This window comes from Lonchura striata, chromosome 2 (assembly GCF_046129695.1).
Source record: "Lonchura striata isolate bLonStr1 chromosome 2, bLonStr1.mat, whole genome shotgun sequence".
Classification (NCBI taxonomy): domain Eukaryota; kingdom Metazoa; phylum Chordata; class Aves; order Passeriformes; family Estrildidae; genus Lonchura; species Lonchura striata.
This window is the reverse complement of record NC_134604.1, coordinates 101073764-101094976: the sequence shown is the minus strand read 5'-3', so window position 1 is coordinate 101094976 and position 21213 is coordinate 101073764. Positions and strand designations below refer to the sequence as shown.

Below are 21213 nucleotides of genomic sequence, written 5' to 3'. Positions count from 1 at the left end.
ATTTTCACTGCCTGAAATTTGGGCTGAGACACTTTACCCTTGAGGGACCTGTCTTGACAAACTTATTTATCTAAAAATGGCTTGACTACTTCTGCTGATTCCGGAACCAGAGACAAAATAACCCTCTGTCCACAGCACAGCTTGATTTCTATGAAGAAATCATTGATTTCTATGGAAGACAGCAACAGGGCAAATGCAGTGGACTGAGCAGCACACAAGTGGTTAATGCATGCCATAAAGAACTATACATACATATACTGTCTCACATAGCCAGAATATTTTATGTTGACATTTTCTATTCAGTGCCACTAGAATTAAAATGCTCATAATAAAAACCTGCCAATCAAAAGCATAGAAATTACCACCCAAGCAAAATCCATTTCTGTCTAGATAGTTGACCAGAAGTCTTTCTGCCTCCTACAAGCAACATTAATGCCACCCATTACAACAACAAATGCTAGTCAAGTCCCTTTCTTTCCACCTGTGATTTTAAAAGTACATTTCCTGTGCAGAATGATATGTGCTTGGAAACCTCTGCATCTCCCCTCCTGATGAGTAGCAGAAATGCTGCATGCTAAACTCTGCTGTAATGACATGGATTCCCACATCACTTAAAAATTCTCAAACTACCTAGGAAAAACTTCAAATAACCTGCAAGATATTTAAAAAGCCAGAGGCAACAGCGAAAGTCAAACCCTCAAAACATACAGAGAGAGAGAGAGAGAGAGAGAGAGAGAGAGAAAATAAATGCCCTCTGCTTGACCCAAAATAACAGAACAGTTCTGCATAGGAAAGAAAATTAATTACCATTGTGGGGACCCTCAGTCATTTAGAGTCTCCAGTCAAGGCTGAGAGCCATTCTGAGACTGCAGGTTTTTCCTTTAACTTCACTCCCCAGCTCTGCGAGGAACCAGTTAAAAATGACATCACTGCTCATACTACCCTCCTCCCCTCCCCATTCACTTGCTAAAAAAGCTGAGGCTGCTCCTCTCCCCCCTGCATTGGCTCCAGATTTGGTCCTCACTCCTCTTCCATAAGTTCCCGATGCAGTTGACTGTGTGCATCAGTGTCAGTGTGGGACGGAGGATGCGTCTCTGCGCTTTCCCAGCATCCCCACTGGCACCCACTTGAGAAATAAAATAGCCTTTCCATTAAGAAATCAGAAGAGGTCTAACCTGGCAATGTATAATGCATTACACAACCAGCTCCGTTTACAGAAGGCAGACAGTCTTACTCTTTGAAGCAGAAGGGAGAGAGAGAGAGACCCTCATCTTCCTTAGAGGAGAGGACTCTCTCTGTGGTCTGCTGCATCCTCCTCGCATTAGGACTGCAATCTATCTTTTTTTTCTTATTTCCCTCCTCCTAAGTGTGACATCATCAGACACCACAACTCTACTTCTGTAATAAAAAGAATCCCAAGCAGAGCTACCTGAGATGAGGTCATCTGGAGGCCCCAGGTGATTCTGCCTCCTGAACAAATGTCGCTTCTTACAAAAATACTTTGCTCTTACACAGTGTCATCGGGATTTAATAACCCTGCGCTTGCTGCAGACCAGGAGACCCAGCTGCAGGGCTGAGATCAGTCTCGTTTCTATCCCTGCAAGCTCCGCTGGCATCACAGCGAGCAGGAACCTCCGGAGCGCTCCCCTGGTACTCATCATTCACCGCTCAGCTCCTTTGCTCCCCCCCTGACTCCTGGGAAGGATGCTGCAGCAAAATCCCTCGGCCAGCGCTCCCGTCTGCTACAAAGCAGCCAGGCTGCGAGCACCCAGCGCACACGCTCCCAATAGTCCTCCGCTCTCCTCAGCCTTCTCAGCATCACTGCGAGGGGCTCAAAACACGGCCCCCCGTGGCTGGCGGCTGCAGGAGCCAGCGCTCCCGGCCAGCCGCAGAGCGGCCTGCTGGTTGCCAAGGGCAATATCCCCCTTACCTGCCTTTTCCGTGCCGGAGGAGCGCAGGGCGGCCAGCTGAGCCTGCCCACCCCCGGGGCCGGCAGTGGGTACCGGGGGCTGCTCGGAGCCCCTCCGCTGCCGCGGGGGCGCGGGAGGGACGGCGGCCCCCGGGACCGGCAGCCTTCCTTCCTTCCTTCCCTGCGGGCTCCCATGCCGGCAGCGGAGCCGGCAGCGGCCGCGCCAGGGGAGCAGCCCGTGTGCACATGCATATGTATAACATACGCCTCCGAGTACCTGTTATATAGACACAGAGCTGCATGAGGATATAAACACAGACGTGTATTCTGGATCTCTCCCCGCTTCCAGCGAAGCTGCAGACGTATCAAATACCGCACAAGTTAAAGGGCCGATGGGGTAAGTAATTTAAAAGATGTGCAGATGTGGCACTTAGGGACATGGTTTAGTGGTGGACCTGGCAGTGTTAGTTAATGGCTGAACTCCCTGATCGTAGAGGCCCTTTCCAACTGAAATGATTCCATGATCTTACTGTACGACTGCATTAGCAAATGTGCTCTGACTGGTTTTTGTGCTACCTGCCCACACAGCCTGCACACAAGTATAGCCCTCGCTGCAGGGCTGATTGCAGGTGAGTACCTGACACAGGCATCACAAAACTTATGCAACCTCCTCTAAAAGGGGTAGTGGTATGTCACACAAGTCATGTAATAGTACTGCTTTGTAAACTAGAAATGTATCACATGGAGGGGAACTGGAAAGGTCTTTCAACAATGAAACCCCATCAGCCCCCTGAATTAGGAACATGCTGGTGCATCAGGTCCCAGAGAAAATCTGTGCTAGAGACAGGGAGTCAGTGGGAACTTTAAGGAAGTCAGTAAAAACCCTGCCTTCAGAATTTATTCATAACTCCTTCCCCGTTCTTTTTCAGACCTATGTTTTGCATTTGGGCTGGTAACACATTCTTATCAAACACCAGAATCTTTCTGAATGAGCCAGAATTAAAAACCTGACATCTCTTGTCAGCTGGGACAGAACAACATTACACACTCATGAAAGGCAGGATTTCCACTACAGAGTGTCCCACTATATCTTTTAGCAAATAACTCTGCAGGTCCTCTTCAGCACATCATAGCCCTACCAGACTGCACTCATCCTCTCCAGGCTTGCAGCAGGAAGAGGTCTCTGGCACAGGCAGTGTGAGCCCAACACTGAGGAGTGATGACTGTGGTGCATAGGGGTGTGGGACCATCTTGGGAGCCCTGCCAGTGTGAACATCCCGATAAATACAAAAGATTGTGTCCTCTGCCATCACTCATTGCTCAGTTTTCTATCTGCTCTGGTAGGGATATCACAGTCTTTAGCAAAGGGGGATCCTACTTACACGTAGCAGCATCAATAACATCTCTGGAGAAACATTGATTATACATCATATACTAGATAAAAGACAAAGAAGAAGAAAGTGTGCCCATTCCCCACATTCATATTTCATTTCTAAATCATCTAAGTGTTTAACCTGTTTCTTAAGGAAAAAATGTGAACCTGCTGTTGTCTGTCCCCTGCATCCAATCCCCATAATTTTTGAGTTCCCTCCCCAAATTTTGCAGAATAATTTGATTATATTCTATATAATTATATACCTACAAATTTAAGATGAAACAAAGTAATTTAAAAAACAAATCAGTGCCCCTCCAATTCAGGACCATCAGGTAAAATTTTCACTGGGAATCTACTGGATGACTGGCCCTGTGCCAGTGGTGGTCCCCTTGCCATGGGAAAGGGAAGAGTGTCCTCTGGATTTTCAGAAAAGGCAAAAAACATTTCAGAGAGTAAAGCACAACTCTTCAAATCCACATGAAGTTCTTCTTAGTTTTCTTTGGTTAATGTGACAATTTATTTAGTGTTTTTGTTTTCTCGTCCTAAATCTGCTTCTCATGGGTCAGCACTTTGGAGCTCGAATGCCCATGGACTTCATTTCCTGATGAAACCTTTGAACACAGCCTTGTCATTTTACTTTGGCTCTCCCAAGCAATGGCATTGTTTTAATGCACAGACATTTTAATCTAAAACATTGGCAGACTGCTGGCTAGTTATAACAGCTCCCAGACCTGACAAGTTCCATACTCATTCTTGGTTGTGAGTTGTTTTTGCAGGAAAGCAAACAAACTCATTCCTGTAAGAAAGAACAGGTAAACAAAGTGTGGGATTGGGTGGTGGAAAGATCCCAACAGAAATAAATTAGGGTTGGAACTTTATACAGAGCTCTCAGAACTCACAAAGAGGCAGAAATCTTTTCAGCCAGAAGGAAAAGAAACTTGCCCACTTCTCCCATCATTTCCCCTGCTATTATACTGATACTGACTGTTTTACTTGGTGAATGCAGATTGTTTCAAGTTTTTGGGTGACTGAGTTGAAGATCAGTGCTCAAATAAATGATCCTCAAGTAGCACTACTGCCCTAATATATGCATTTCAGTGTACCTTGGGGTACCTCCAAAGCAAATGGGGCAGAATATGTTCCATATTATACAAATTCTCCACTTGCCTTAGCACATGCACCTTGTTTGGGAATTCCACTATCTTCTTTCCTCTAGTACTATGCCTCCCACAAGCACAGGTTAACAAATGCATTTATTATATAAATAGGTGTTTCCCATTTTGAGAATCCTTCAGAGGTAAACTGAGAGTCCTGGACTACTTTCCTGCTCTGACCAGTCTAAATGTAATCAAGTCTGGTAGCAGACACGAAGGAGTCAGCAGATGAATGTCACACATCTATTTCCTCTGCTATTTTTAACAGCACAGAGCGTACTAAAAGGAAGAACAGAAAGTCCTCCTCTTTAATAATGTCCCTGAAATTTTTTTTAAAAATCTAAATTTCAATACTCTTCCATTTCAACCCAAACTGTTACAAAGTAAATCAAGGTCATGGCTGTCTGTCACTTTCCCAAATTACTCTTGAGTAAAGACAGCCCTCAGCCAAATAATATCAGTCTAAATAGGAACTCAGCCTCTTCTGTTTCATTATCCCAGAGAGGTTTCAATTTCAAAGCTGACTTGGACCACATAAAAGGTAGCTTTTAAGCAGGAGCAGTATGAATATTTCTGCCTCCCCTCTACTTTACCTTCTCAAGGAAAGAAAAAAGAAAATAAGACCCAGTACCTGTTCTGGTAACCTGACGCAAGAGAAGGAAGCAGAACACAGTGATATTCCTCTGACAGGAAATCTCAGTGCCATTATTTCATCATCTGTCTTCCTTCCTGCTCCACTTGGCTGTGTGTACCCTAAAAACAGGCTGCTCCAGCCTGCCGCTCCCATTTCAGAGGAGCTGGCCACTCTTGCAGGGACATTGCCAAGCACCCCACCTTTTGGCAACCATAGGTGATAACTCAATCAACCCTGGAGATCCTTACTGGTGTTACCCTTCTTCTTCATAAGGTGCAGCCAGGGCAGGTCCATAGAAAGGCCATGAAGATGATCAGAAGCACCTTTCCTATGAGGACAGACTGAGACATTTGGGGTTGTTCAGCCTGGAGAAGAAAGAGAAGGCTCCAGGAAGATCTTCCAGCTGCCTTTCAGTGCCTATAAAAAGGCTGGAGGGACACTTTTTCCAAGGGCATGCAGTGACAGGAATGGCTTTAGGCTGAAAGAGGGTGGGTTCAAATTAAAATACTGTGAGGGTGGTGAGCCACTGGGACAAATTGCCCAGACAAACTGAGTGGTGGATGCTCCATATTTTGAAGTGTTCAAGGCCAGGTTGAATGTGTCTTTGAACAACCTGGTCTAGAGGAAGTTGTCTCTGCCCATGGAAGGGGAGTTGGAACTATATGATCTTTGGGGTCCATTCCAGACTAGGCCATTCTTTTATTCTGTGATGATTCTATGGAATGTGAGAAATGGAGACAAAAAGGAAGAAAAGAGAAATGTAACACCTCAACTGCCATGGTATTTGTGTGCCAGCAGCAAAACAAGAATTGCAGAACAGGATTCTCTCATTGACCCTTCTTTTGCCCAACAGCATCACTCAATTTGTCTGAAGCCTTTGTTTAGCCCCAGGTGACAGTGCTGATGATCTTAGAAGAACTGAGCCCTGAGTTACATGAGCTTTATATCGTAACTATATTATGTTTATTGTTTTTCACTAGTGTTTCCAGCCTTCCTGATTCTTTTTCACAAGATTTTCTTCCTGTTTATTTCAGAAGAACTACTGACTGTGTCATAAATATTGATGTTTTATTTAATGTATTTTGCTTTTAGCCTGGCAACTTTGTATTTCCGCTTGCCAGGGCTCTGCATTTCAAACAGCTAAAGACAGTTGTTATAATACAGACTAATAACTGCTTGAAACGACCGCAAGGGTTTTTAACACAAATAGAAATACAAGTCACATTCAAGTAACCCACTGCCTAAAACAGTAACCATGTCATTGTCCTAGCCCAACTGGTATCTGAAAAGCCTGCAAACCATCCAGCAAGAACTGCCCTATTCTGACCTGTTGAAACAGGGCAGAACTGCAATAATCCCATTGTATTTAATGTGCATTTTACAGCAAGCTCTACCCACAGGACCAAATAACAACCTAGGGAACTATCACTCTGTACTGACTGCATTGGCACAAATCATTATTACTTATCTAATAATTACTATCACTTCATGGAAAATAGTTGAGGAGTGTAATTTTCACTGCTTTACATTCAATGCTGCCTTCTCACTTTGATATTGAGTTAAACCCTGAAGATATATCTGCTGAATTTTACTGACAAATTACACTCATCATCTATGTGCCTGTTTTGTCAAGCTCCTGAGATGTAATACATATTAAAATACTACACATGAATTTCCTGTTAGAACACTTAGCACATACTGTGCTTCATTTCCAAAACCCAAACCAACACATTTAGTGACCCCCAGGGAGCAGCCAAGCTTCAGGATTAGTGACCTCTATAAGCAGTAGCCACAATACAGGAATCCAATGGGTATTATCCCCAAGTGAGCTTGCCATCTGCTGCCCCAGGAGAACCACCCCAATTCCTTTCAATGCACACTGAGTTTGAGATAACTGTGGAAATTCTATGTTTATTCTTCCATATCCATGTGCTTCATTCATCAGCTATGAAGGAACAGATTATAATTTTCCCTGTGAGTGCAGTGCTGTATTTGTGCTCTGACCAGAAAAACACCAGCACATGGTGGCAGGGCTGAGCCATCTATCTGGAACTTCTGGCTCTGCTGGAGAGGGAAGCCAAGGAGGTGGCAGCTGGAGCAAGGATGGACATGGTTGTGGCAAAGGCAGAGAGAAATTAACCTAGAAAGGATACTTGTGACTCTATTTCTCGTCTTACTGCACTTGAATGTATGTCTCTGAAAGTTGTGTCTGCTACTGAAATTTCCCTTCAAAATTTAAAATGGGACCAAGAAAGCACCTGAACATATGCCTTTGGTTGAGGGCACGGCATCTCTTCTTAAAAGCTTTGACCATCTTCTGCTTTTAGCTAAAAAATAGCTTATGAACTCAGTGTCTGTTCTTGCCTTCGTGACAGTGTAATGGGAGAACAGTTGTATTTTATCCCTGTCCTCATTGCTGCTGTGGGAAAATGAAGAGAGGGATGTGCATAATCAAATGGGAGTGAGAGATGTATACTGATCCCACATGCTGTCTATCAGCACAAACAGCTCAGAGAAGGGAGGAAAAGCAGAAAACCTTGAACCTTTATGTCCTGGATATAAATGGCCATTTATTTTAGAGATGAACAACCTTTATAGGAAAGGGAGTCTGCAGTGGTCACTTCCAGCTGGAAAATAGTGAAATCTTGTCCCAGATGGAGCCCAGGATTCCCACTTGCATCCCAGTGAGGCCAAGGCTGTGAACGCCTCAAATACCTTCTATATGTCAAACATTTAAATGGATGCTAAAAATGCTTAGTTGAAAGACAGGAGTGTATTTGGGCAGGCTGGTGACTGGTGAGGTAGATATGTGCAACAGCAGTGACAGAGCTGCAGTGAGCAGTGATAGTAATCCTCTTTGTGGATCAATCTTCAAAAAGCCAAAAAAAAAAAAAAATTGCAGAGAGCTATGTGACACCATGACAACGTGCAAGGGAATGTCATTGTACAACTGTTTCCCCAGAGTTTCACTAGACAGCCACGAATTTTGTGAAAATATTGACAGGCCAAGGGAAAATCCCAAGTGCCATTTAATTTTGACAGATGGAAAAAATAATGCCTTGTACAAAGCATGGTAGCTTGACGGTCTGCTTTGTCCCTTTTTATCAAGGACCAGCTCCCAGAGGCAGAAGCCTGGATAAAGCACATGTCAAATACAAGGAATGAGAACAGCAGAGAAATTTTACGATCACATATGTACAAGGGAGAGTGGAAATGGGGGGATGGAAGGATGTAAATACAGTATATGCAGTAAATGGTGCAGAAGAGACAGACATGGCAATATAGAACTGCCTGATGTGAAACTGAAACCCAGGCTGTCAGGGAGGCATGACCTACCTCATTTACTCACCACAGTCTACAATTGGAAGTCATCCCAGCAATTTATCTCAATTCCTTACTCAACCATTTAGTTATTTGATAGGAAAATACTTTTTTTCCTGCTAGCATGTATGAAACCTGGTTAAACTCCTATTCATGGTAAATCTGGGACTAATTTTAATAAAGCCCTTCCTTGTTTGTTGCACTCTTCTTGAAAAAATGTTGTGAAACAGTTACACAGATAGTATTATTATCTCACAGAGACCTAGTGCTGTTTCATTTGTTACTGACACCAGTGACTGAAGTTGGTTAGATAAATGTGGATGGGCATTGCTTGGTAAATGAGGAGTGCTGCAGTCTGCCTACTGGCTCTTCTGTTTCTAGACTTCCTCAATTGAAAACACCTTTGTGTGCAGCCCTTTGGTTGACTTAACATGGGCCAGTTCATGTCCTGGGGTGGAGCCCCACAGAGCCAGAGTCATCCTTGGCACGCTGCTCCAGCTGCCTTGCTCCACCTTCTGTGCAAGGTTATTGCATGGTGTCCATGAGGCAGGAACACGAGATACCATGGATGGGAATTAGAAAAGGTAAAGTAATTTCTCTTTGACAGCATATAAAATCTTTTTCCCAGCCCTTTGAAATATGCTTCTCACCAAAGCTCCCTGTTCAAACAAAACTGGTGCACTGTGCAGTGGATTGGTCACAGGCGTCTTTGTTCTGCACCCACAAAAAATTGGAAGTGACACTTTACTTCCACTGCAGACCAAACATCAAGCAGAGTCATGTCCCCACTTATAGTTTATTTAAAGCCATAGATGGCTTTTAAGGGATCAAAGAGAAAGGGGTATAGGAGGGGGATCCTCCTCAGGGGAAAAAACTGGGAACAAACCAGTACAGTTTCATCGACTGCTCCATGTTTGCTTTTTAAATTGCTGAAATGTAATGTGGCAATGAAGTTACCTAAAGCATGAGACACTGAGTAGTGGGCTATGAAGCTTTTTCAGTTTGTTAGTACTTACAGCTCTCTGCAGTACCTGTCACAAAGGTAAGGGATTAGACTGGTGTAAATCAGTGCTGTTCCATGAAGAGCAGCCACAGTGGGAAGCCAGGCTAAAGGCTCAGAGGGCTTCACAAGCTGAGAGTACAAAGCACCATTAGGATACAAAGCACACTGTCAGCATCTGAGCTCTGGGACAGGATGTTTGGAAAGGGCACAGAGAATTTTTTATCATGACTTGGACTCTTTTTCAAAGGAATCCCATTTAAACCAGAAACAGGTCTCTGTGCACAGTCAGGCTCTCCAGAGCCAGCAGCTCACCTCTTCCCAGATCAGTACATCTGTGTTACAAGCAGCTGGATGCCCCAGCCCTCTCTCTGCTCCCTGTGACTGGGTTTCAAGTTTACAAGTATCACAAATGAGTTCATTTCCCCTCATTAACTCTCACAAGTAGTTGCTGCTCCTCTGAACTTTGTACTTCTCTGCCCCCAAATCCCTTGGGAGTCTCTGGGGCTGAAAAAGCCCTTCTTGATAGGAGAGGTTTCGAATGGCTGCCCAAACAAGATGAACTAAGGGGGCCTCGTTAGACTGGACACAGCACTCACAGAATGGATGGGAAGCAGGATTAAATCAGCTGAGAAACATATAAAGAAGAAATCTGAGCAGCCTCACTTTTTTCAGGTAATTGTTTTCAGCAGGTTTCTTACCCGATACAAGTCTCACCCAAAGCGGTAAGACAAACTGTTGAGCTCATGAATTCAGTTTATTCCTCTCTACCCATTCCAGGTCTCTAATTTTCTTACTTTTCTCAGCAACCCACTAATTTATCAAAATGACAGCTGAGATCCCAGGCTGTCCTGACTGTCAGCTATTGCTCCAAATAGGCAGCATGGAAATGTTTTAGACCCCAGAAAGTCCCACACTAAGCAGCCAGTTTGAAAACCTTACTGCACTCACTGCATGCCAGAGGAATTTCTGGACTGTCTTATTGACACTTCCATCAAGACTTCTGCCACACATGAGGCTGCTTTCTTAAACCCCACATCCCCATGGGGTTTTATTTCCATCTGGGGTTTTTCTTCCTCTTCTTCTGTCTCATATGATTTTCATGCTGAAGGTTTTCATGGACTTTTTCTCAAAAAGCAGAACAAACAACCCAAAGCAGCCACACAGTTAGGGTAAGACTCAGGACAGGGATATTAAAACAGCATGTGCATTTCTCTCCAAAACCCAGCACTGAAGACATAATGACATTAAAAGCTGAAATAAAAATAAAGAAAACATAATAAAGGTAGGTGAAAAGACTTTGACTCTTTCCCTGTACATGACATACACTGTGGAGAAATGTTTGTTACCCACTGCAAATCTTCCTTTAATGACCCTTGACTAGTCAAATTATTCAAAAATGAGGAAAGCAGAAAATAAATCTGACCAAACTCACTATGTGGATATGTTCATTCTTGAGACAGGGCAAATTCCAGTCATCAAAATGCTGGATAGCCTGTGAAGATGTCTGGACTTGGGTCCCAGTTATCACAGAGGCTTTATATATGATCTTAAGCAAACCCTTATGGTGGGATTCAGATGCTTAAGCAAAGGTGCCCATAGGGCATTTCAGATGCCCTAGGGTACACAACACATCTGTACAGGGCTGGCTGGTTGACACAAAATAGAACCCTGGTATAGCAGCTGGACACCGGGAAGGATTTGGACACCTGTAAATGCATCCTGTACTGCTTTTTGAGTGTCTGCTATAGATACTGCATGCAGCTTTCCAAGCCTAGCAGCTTCTAAGCTGAAGCACCAATTACCCAACTCTCCTGAATGTTCCAGCCAGGCTCTGCACTCCCTGGCCCAAGGAACTGCCCCCACCAGGCTGTGCTTTCACTGGAGGGCAACTGGCAGGGCTGGGAACATCCTTCATGCTGCAGCCCAAAGCCAGGGACTCTCTTGGAGGACTCTCTCTCCCCAAGAGCAGTGCTGCCCACAGGGTTTGCCCAGGGATCGTGCCAGGACTGGAATCACTGCACTGGCAGATGTGCACTGATCTCCAAGTCCCCTCTGTACACCACCCCTGGAAAGGTCCATGGGTCAGAGATCTCACCCAGTGCATTAATCCCTCATGACAGAGAGAGCCTCCAGACTGTCCAACACACTCAGCAAAGCTGGCGTGTCTGTTCCTGGGTGTATTTATGGAGTTGAGAATATCCCCTTCCAAAATAACAATATCCCTTCAGCAGTTTTCCAAACCCAGCAAGGCACACATGTATGTGTGTGCCACCAGCCTACCAGCCATGGCATGATGGGCATCAGTGCCTTTTCTTCTCTACATGGCTTGGACCTGCTATCATCTCCTCCAGCTATGGGCTGGCTCTTCAACTGTGTATGCTCCAAGCCAGCTTTACAGGACAATCACATTTCAAAATTCATCACCCTAGCCCAGACTGCTGGTGAGTCTGTCAGAGACAGAAAACTCTGGCAGCTGGGGTTGTTGGTGGCCAGAGGCCATTCCCAGTGAGTATAACACAGACAGGGCATGGGCTCTCACAGTGATTTACTGTGCACTCAAGACATAAATCACAGTTTCTTCCTGACTACTTTTGGATGTAATTATGTAAAAAGGGAAATAAAACATTTCCACAGTCTTCCTTTCTACCAGTTTGCAAAAAACATTTATTTCCTCCATCTTATCGATGTCTGACATTTGCACTTGTGCTACTGAGGAATTGCAGCTGGGTTTTGGAGTCCATCCCAAAGCCAGGGTGACTTCTACACACCCCTCCATTTTTGTGCTTCTGCCTTACCATGAGATACATGCACACAGACACCATGTTCTTTACTGAAAGTTTTGCAGAGGTAAAGAACAAACAGGGCATGCACAGCTACCTCCTTCCAGGTCTGCTGCCATGACTGCTCACACTTCAGCCTCAGGTTTGTGCCATCCTTTACATCCCCACTTTAAGTGAGCTGTGGGAGCTCTCCCAAAGTAGGGGCTGTAAGAGGCACCCAAAGGCCAGACATGAGTTTCTTTCACAGGGAAGAAAATTACTCTGTTCCTCATTTACTGCTCATTTATGAAAGTGAGCACACATCTACCAGGGGCAACATTGAGAGCATTTCTGGCACTCACTGGCTGAGATGCCCCAAGCCACCCCAGGACAGGCACCTGTATTCCTGTTCTGCAACCTGCATTAAAAAGCTCCAGACAACATTGGTAGGAGAGTCAAGCCCCAAGGAGTAAGAGGACTGCAGCTGGGGCTCCTCCAGCACAAGGATGGCTGTGAACTGGAGATCTTCCTCCATGCTGCCCTATTTCTGGGACACCAGCAGAGCAAAGTGGTGTCCCCTGGCACGTCCTGCCATGCCCTGCCAGGAGCTGCACAGGCAGCACAACTGCTGCCCTGCTACCCCGACTGCACTAATACAAAACCCACCATTACACCAGCTGCTGCTACCTCTTGCTATCCAACAACAACCAGAATAATTGGCAACAGCAGAGTAAAGTATCAAATTGACTGTGTTTTTGAGGGACTTCATAAGAGGCCAACAAAAGCAAGGACGTTCAAAGCTCTCAGCTAAGCATAGCAAGAGGTCTCAGTGGAGCGTCAGATGACGAGAAACAGATTTGCTGCATTACACAGTCATGTCAAAGGGCTGTGCCAGAGCTTTAGCTGACAGCAGGCCTGAATTGCTTTGCACTCGATGGCTTGAGCCAGACAGAGGCCTGCAGACTTGTGTTTCATGTTGTGCCCATCTTCTTTCTGAATTTCATTGATCAAAGTCTGATCGTTCTCTCACATATTTTATCCTACTCCACATGTACCCCACCACTTTTGCCATGGGGATGACTTTAGCACAACTACTGGAGGAATAAGGCATCTCTTACAATTAAGGGATGGTCCACTGATCAAATTGCACCAATTAATATAAATATACATTATAAAATGGTAGGTAGTCATGGTACAAACCCCTCATGTTTAACTGGCATGCAGCTCTTCCTTGGTTTGGAGCAAACTGATTTCAAAGGCCTTTTTTAATATGGGGAATTTGACAAGCACATGGTATTTCTTTCTGACCATTTTGAGTAGATTCTCTATTCCATAGAAAAAGTTTGATTGAAGAATCACCGTGTTACTAATTTTTAAAATCCCTACTTGTTCTGGAAGACAGTTCACAGCAGCAGGTACTCTGGAGGAGCTATTGTGAGAGAGTGCCTGTATTTGCTATGTCAGTTCCACATCCTCAGGAGGACTGAACCTATCCCAATTCCTGCTGAACCCAGAACAAGCTGCTAAAGAAAATTAGCCTGGTCTGTCAGTCCCAGGGTCTGCATCCCTTTAATTTAATAGTTTTATAATTACATTTTTATTTAGCTGAGAATATAGTTTTTGCATACACATAGACTTGGAATTGAGCTTGGCTGAACCAAAAAAAAGTCCCTACTATACAAAACAAAAACAGCTTCACAGACTGTTTCTAGTTAAGGGCACACCCAAAATGGGCTTGTAATAACTTTGTAAGTAATATCTGCAGAGATACTTCAGTGTGTGCACTACCAAATACACACCATAGGGTAAGCAGTGACATCTGTAACTCAAGGAATTAATGAACAGTAAATTTTATCTGCATAGCAGGAAGAACTTTGCAGTTCTTCCATGCACTGGAACAGATTGCCCAGAGAGGGTGTGGAGTCGCCCTCACTGAAGATATTAAAAATCTGCTTGGACACCGTCCTGTGCCATGTGCTCTGGGATAACTCTGCTTCAGCAGGGAGGTTGGACCAGATGAGCTACTGTGGTCCCTTCCAGCCTTATCCTTCTGTGATTCTGTGGCAGACAGTAAAAGATGGAAGTTTTAAGCAGAAGTAAGTAGACACCACTAAACACAGAGATGGGGGGAGGTAGCTTTGCTGACAGTGGGAAACCTAGTAATTTACCATAACTAGATGGTATCTGAGTCTGCCCAAATCCCGTTTTGCCCCGGTCTAAGAGAGTGAGACGTATTTAAGCTGTGGATACCAGCTCTGTGGAGCCCCTGGATATTGCTAGCAGGCGTTGCACACCGTTACACAACAGAGCAGGGAGATTGCTCTCACAACACAAACCCGTTAACAACAGCAGCAACATCTGGAACAGGACATTGCTTTCTTCAGTCACAGGATGTCATCATGTCTGCAGGAATTGTACCATACTGCCAAAGTTTTGAAGACATAACTAGAAAGTACTTCTTTGCTTTTAATTCTTATTAAATAGGGGACCCAAATATTTGGGAGATGGAGGAATGGGATGATTCCTTTGCAGAAGGCACCCACATAGCTTGATGAATTTTATAAGGAGTCATTTTCATGAACCTATTAAGAAGCAGTTCAGTGTGTGGACTTCAGTGAAATGTTGCAGAGTGCCACTGGGAGGTGTCACAATAAAGCAATAGCATCAGGCCAAAGAAAAGAGCTGTGCTGAATACAGCAGAAGGCACATGCCTTTTTTTTTAGGGGGACTATAAAAAGGGGCGTGTGTGTGCTGGGGATTAAATCTGGATGCCTGCCTTTTTTGTCACTGGGTGCTATCCATCCACAGATGGTGTCTTAAAGTGACCAACCCTGGCCAGAGGTTCAGTGTATCTGTTACTGACCTCCCCTTTAATCTGTCAGCATTTGCCGTAACACAGCCTCGTGTGCCTGCACACACACCAGCTCCCAAAGGCTTACACATCAGTGTAATCTTTACCAGGCATCAATAGATTTGACACTAACAAGGTTTAAGAAAACCAAACCTTATCCCTTATCCTACCAACCCTTCAAGTCATTGAGAAAAGTGCTGAAAGAGCTAACTGCAAAGCTAAACACATCAAGCCTCACCCTGATACTTGCACTCTAACCCTCTCTTCTACTATCTCCCTGCCTCTGAGCATTTAGTTGGATCTCCCTTATTAAACTGATCATGCATCTGATGCAAAAAAAGTTTGACTGAATCTGCATTTTGCCCTGGGTCTTATTCCTTTATTTATTTAATTTGGTGCTTCATTTAGGGAAAAAAAAATCCTGCCAAGTCTGCATTTTTTTTTTTTCTGCAAGGAGCAGACAAATAGAGCTAATTCTCCCTAGTAGCAGAACAAAACAAATCAGAAAGGGTTTACAGCAGATTTTGACACCAAACCAATTAAGCAATAGCGGTACTGTCATTAAAAAAAAAAAAAAAAAAATTATGGAGACCCCTAGCAAAAATAACCAGAAGCACTATCAGCTGCCTCTGAAGGCTGGCTGAATTTCAGATGCTGTTACACGAAGACCAGTCTCATGTCTCTCCATCACCCCATGAAGCTCTCGTTGGTGGGTGAGCGGTGTTTGCCAAGGGCTCACACCCACCACCGAGCCCGGAGCTGCCCAAGCTCCCTGCTCCTGCCCGGTGGGGCGCTCCACTCAAAAAAGTCTAAAAACAAACAACAAGAAAACAAACAAAACCCCCCAAGAAATTTGAATACTCGCGCAGGTTTGCCAGCTCGAAGACAAACTCTACCTGGGCACTCTGTACATCACGTTTGATAAGAAATACATGTTAGTGGAAGTTTTACGGCACGCCTTGGCTGCGGGAACGGAAAAAAGGAAAGGGAGGAGGGATCTTTAAAACGAGGTGCGGCTCTGATCAGGACGGCGAGCTCCGCAGAGCTCGGCTGGGTTTGGGGAGAGCATCCTTCCCCGCCCGCGGCGCCCCGCGGAGAGCGGCGGGGATGGCGGCTGCGCCCCTCCCGGTGTGGCCGTGCCCGGGAGGCTCCGCCGAGCCCCGCCGAGCCCCGCCGAGCCCCGCCGGGTCCCGCCGAGCCCCGCCGAGCCCCGCCGAGCCCCGCCGAGCCCCGGCCCCGCCGAGCCCCGCCGAGCCCCGCCGAGCCCCGCCGGGTCCCGGCCCCCGGGCCCGTGCGGGCTCCGCCGCGGGAGCAGCCGGCACGCAGATGGCCCGGCCCGGGGCTGCGGCCGCCTAATCCCCGCCCGACCCCGTCCCCGCCGGCAGCGGGCAGCGGGCAGCGGGCAGCGGGCAGCGGGCAGCAGTAATCCCGCTCCCGCCCTCCCTGCAGGGTTAACGCTTTCCTGGCCTGGAGCTGCTCCGCTTGCCCGCTTGGCTGCTGCTGCTCTAGCGGCAAAGGTGCGGGGAAACGTTCCCGCCATGGCTGGGAGAGGGGGCAGAAACAAATGGAGAAAAACCACGGCTGGTAAAATTTGCTAGGAAGGAAGAGGGGAGAAAACACCGAAGATGTGATTAAAACCAGCCATTTCCAGGCTGCATGCCCCCAGCATCTCCTGCCCCAGCCCTGTGACTGTGACTTCTTGGGCAGCTTTAGGCAGATCCCAGTGACAATCAGGGACCAGCCACTCTCCTGGCCGGGTCAAGGCCAGGACAAGGCTGGCAGAACCTGAAAACACCTTGCACTGCTCACAAGCCTTGGTGCTGGCCTGATAGAAAGACAAATTGCAGCAAAGGGGGACAACCAGCCAGTGCTCCTCTGCAATACATCCTTAAGTCTTCCTGAGCATTGTCAGCTGCGTACTTCCAGCCTCTCCGATTCTGATTCCTGCATCTGGATACAATGCTGTGCAGAACTGCAGGGAGGACTAAGTCGTTTTCAGCTAAGCAGCAGTCCCCACCCCAAACCCACTGGCTGTTCAATAGTCTGCTCCATCATGTAATAGCGCCTCCAGTGTTGCTATCATGGTGCAGAAGAGAGACATGCTCTCCAGCAGCATTCCTGTTTTCATTTTCTGTGGTTCTCTATTTCTCCTCTTAAAAAGTTTTTTTTTTCTTTTAATTAAAAAAATCCTAACTTTTGGTACACTGTAATGGTAACTGGGTTATGAAACACAGAAAAGATGGGGAAACAGGTTTAGGGAGAGATTTCAAAGCTTTTAAAATAACAACAGTGATGGTAAAGTGAGAAATTTTCTTTCCTGCCTGGGGAGCCAGAAAGACTGTGATTAATGCTCGGGCTCCCTGGTCAGGTTACCCACCTCAGCGATTACATGAAGAGCTGAGCGATGCAGCTGGAGTTCAGAAGGTGAGCTGAAGCATAGCAGAGGCTCTTTGATGCATTAAGACAGCCCAAGTCAACAGCAGGTCTGGCTGTAAGGGAGGCAGCAGTCTTGGAGAACGTGACCTACATACAGGCTTCAGCCTCACAAGCAGCAGTGAGGGAAATCAGCAGCTTATACAGCCACGGACATTTCCTAAAAGACTTATAATTGCAATACTTGCTGGATGCTCTGTCCCCTGCTTTTGTGTGTAAGTCCTGGCACCAAGAGGGAGCAGTCAGAAAAACAGATCAAGCATTTCTACAGGGTTTTATTGAGGTATGACTTATGTATGAGCATTTTCATTAATAAAAAAAGGACAAAAGGTAAATTAATACATACATTCATTCAAATCTTGTGCTCTGATCCCAAGTCAGTCACAAAGCAGTTACCTTCCCGAAGTCAGCAATTTTTCCATAAAAAATAACCTCACAAATGGAAGGAAGAGGTGCTTTAAATTTTATTTTCTCTAGGAAGTAATAATAATTTTTAAAGGGGTGATATACCTCCAGCCCTGTTTTTCCCTTAAAATGACCCCAAGCTGCACAGGAAAAATATTTGCTCTCAGTCCTTGAACAAACCTCAGTGAATTAAGTTTTTGTTGTTAATGGCAAGGCTGCTGTTTATCTGCAGAGAATCAAACCAGATGTGGAAAATAACAGATGAGGGTTTAGTGGCTCAGCAGCTCACCCTTCAACCTCAAGGAGGAAGCCCAGTGCCCAAACCCGGTCAGGACTGTAAACAGCCCCAAAGCCTTGGAGATGTCTGTGTTTGCCTGCCACAGCCATCAGTGCACTGCTGGTTCCCAGTGGGGATCAGGTGAGAAGTGGGAGCCTGGATTGGCTCCAGAGGCGAAGCTGGGTGCTTTGGCACCTCTGTGACCTCTGCACGGAAACTTTCACATGGAGCAGCCAGCTTTGAGCTACTTAAAATTTGTTAAATCTGTTCTTTCTTTGCCACCCCAGAGAAAATCAAGTTCAACACAATGAAATCAGTTGTGAAATATTTTCTGCCATTGTAAAATTCCCCCAGACTGGGAAGACTCAGTGCTTAGAGAGCACTACCATGGAAACACAGTGTGGGATGGCTCACAGAGCTGAGATCAGGGTGTCCCCTGCCCCTCGCCACATCCTTCCCCTGGGGTTGACCCCTTGGCCAGGCTCCTGTGGGGAATGAGGCTCCCACTAACCAGTGGGGGAAGCACCAGTACCCTCAGTAAGATGCACAGCAGTACAGTTCCCAGCTGGCCCCATTGTGGCACTTCCAAATTTTAGCTGGAGATGTGTGTCAGAAAAATTTTTGCTTTGTGGCTTTTACATTTGTGTTAAAAGTTCTATGTTCTGCTGTGTCTTTTTGTGGCTCTTTACCTATTAACATGCAATACAGCTCTTCATCTTCTTCATGGGACAGCCAACAGGTACTGATGCTTTAATTTCCTTTATCCTTAAATAATCAGGCCTGTTCTAAAAATATATCATTTCTTGAAAGAAATTGTATGTTTTGAAAAAACATCCAACATGCAGAAAATGGAGGTTGTTATTTCTATACAGTATTTCTGTGGCTGCTAAGCAGTTTCCACTGAAGTCAGCCTTGCTAGGCTTTCACATGGCTGAGACAAGGAGATGTACACATTCCAGTAAGGGACTGATCCTGTCCCAGGAGGCAAAGGCAGCAAAGGCACATTATGCCCATCTGATATGGACTGGTCTTGCAAAACTGAACAAACACCCTCACCCTTTTGATCTAATTTTACTCATCACAATATACAAGTTAGCATTTAAGAAAAAGCAGGCAGGTTAAATGTTGCTGCAACATTGCAAGAAAAGTGTGTGCAGCTGGTATGTGGATTTGCACGGGACTGTTTCTGTGCATGTGGAAGAACTGCTGACTTATAAAATCAGGTTGCCTTTGCAATGCTTCACACAGACCTCCTTCTCTCCCCTCCCTGGAGAAATCAGGATGTGAAGAAGCAAAGCTTTCTTCCTTCTTGATGTTTTCTAACTAGGCCAGATCACTTTGGAAGATGGCCAAAAGGTAATTTAATATTCACCGCTGACCTGTTTTATTCCTCTGAGGTTTCAATAAAAGTTGGGTGAAAGCCTTTTCCTCTGTTTGTCTGTTAGTGCGCCACCGTCAATGCCAATCCCTGAAACAGTCTGCAGTGCACACATAAATGATTTATTCAGAGCTGCTGCTACTTACTTGCTCCATCAACACACTCCTGCAGAAACTTGTTAGCTGCTGCTCAGGTAATATTCACTGGCAATCTCAGCAGCATCAGGAGAAAAAAAAAAAAAAAATTAAACTGCTTCCCTTTTATTTTAACGCCTTTCTTCACGTCTCTTCCGAGTCATGAAAGAGATTTGGAAAACAGGTAAGAAATACCAAACTCCCAGCTCTCCTTGAGCTGACTGCATATCACTGGGCTTCTTAGAGAGGAGATTATGCAGCTGTGTAATCTGCAATGCAAAGCTGAATCCCTCCTGCTAACCATCAATACCTGTCTGCAGTACAAAGGTGCTGTTCTGGCTACTGGAAATAAGAGAGGATAAGGAGAGGAAACTGCAGAGGCAGAGAGACTTTTTTCCTATAATAGCACATGAAAATCCAAGCCTAAGTACAGTGAAGAGTGCAAATAAATTTGAAACAAGTGAGAATGGTGATTTTTCTTGCAGGTGGAAGGTATTGTGATTCAGTCTTGCCAGTCATACTGATCACACCCACCCCTACAGAAGTAATTGTTAAACTGAATTAGGAATTTAAAAATACTATACTCACTTGCACATGTGTCCACATGAAGGATCACTGATTACCTATGCAGCAGATTCTGCTGGACAGACTGGCAGACAGACAGATATAAGATGATGGCTGTAAGTCCACAAAAACCCGCTAATTTTGGGAATTGCCCTAAATATCAAGCATATGTTATGTGTCACTAATCCTCTTGGTGTCCATTTTCTACAATAGGAGCTGTGAGTGTTCAGCTCTTTCTCACACTTGGCTGTGGAGGAGAATATATTTCTGTGCTTGCCACTACGTGCTCAGATACCTAATTTAAGTTACTGGTTATGACAGGGGCATTGAATTTCAACTAATGATTCTGGATACAGTCTTTCTTCAGTGAAGGGATGAACTGCTGAAGTTCTAACCATAAATAAATGCTGATGTCCCAGCCAACACTGGTCATTGAAGATCTTGATGATATATCTCACTAAATGACTTCTGGCTTTTTTCTTCAAATCAAGCTGCCTTGGAACAACATGCCCTTTCCATTTAAATTAGAAAATTGAACTGCTATAGTTCCTAAGCTAAAGTGTTGTGCTTCCAATGAGCTCTGATACCTGTGCTAAACACCTGCACTGCTGCTCCTGCCTTGATGGCTTTTCAGACACGGCAGTTTTAGGCAGTGGATCTCGCTGGATAAAAGCTGCTGCAGAAGGTGACGTGACATACATAATTTGATGCTTGCAGAACTGTATCAGAGGCAGATTTTCAAGTGGCTTGGAGGTACATGCTGAAGGGTCCTGATGGATGCTTTACAGGATACAAATATATATATGGGTATATTTCTTTTGAAGGACAGATATTCAGCTACCCATGATTTCAGGGATGCTTAGGTGACACATTACAGCATCTCTGGAAAACACCTGAGGTGTTTAGTCCCATACCTCCACAGGACTAAACCCTGTTGAAAACCTTCTGATGGGGTGCAATTCAATTCATCTGACACCAGCTGCCTAAAAGTGAAGTGCCTACTCTACTCCAGTGGT

The 21213-nt window shown here is 45.2% G+C and overlaps 1 protein-coding gene across 4 annotated transcripts in view; it reads right to left on the bottom strand.

The window, feature by feature from the left end:
• NHS (NHS actin remodeling regulator) overlaps nt 1-21213 on the bottom strand; it is a 241825-nt gene that overhangs the window by 44784 nt on the left and 175828 nt on the right. Inside the window, exon 1 of one of the 4 annotated variants that reach the window (XM_021532325.2) lies at nt 1176-1194. The exons of 2 other annotated variants lie outside the window; for them this stretch is intronic. In XM_021532325.2, the coding sequence (XP_021388000.2) occupies nt 1176-1194 (19 nt within the window). Of the gene's footprint in view, nt 1-807; nt 984-1175; nt 1195-21213 lie in introns of those variants that run through there. One more of the 4 variants, XM_021532324.3, reaches the window with a different exon arrangement.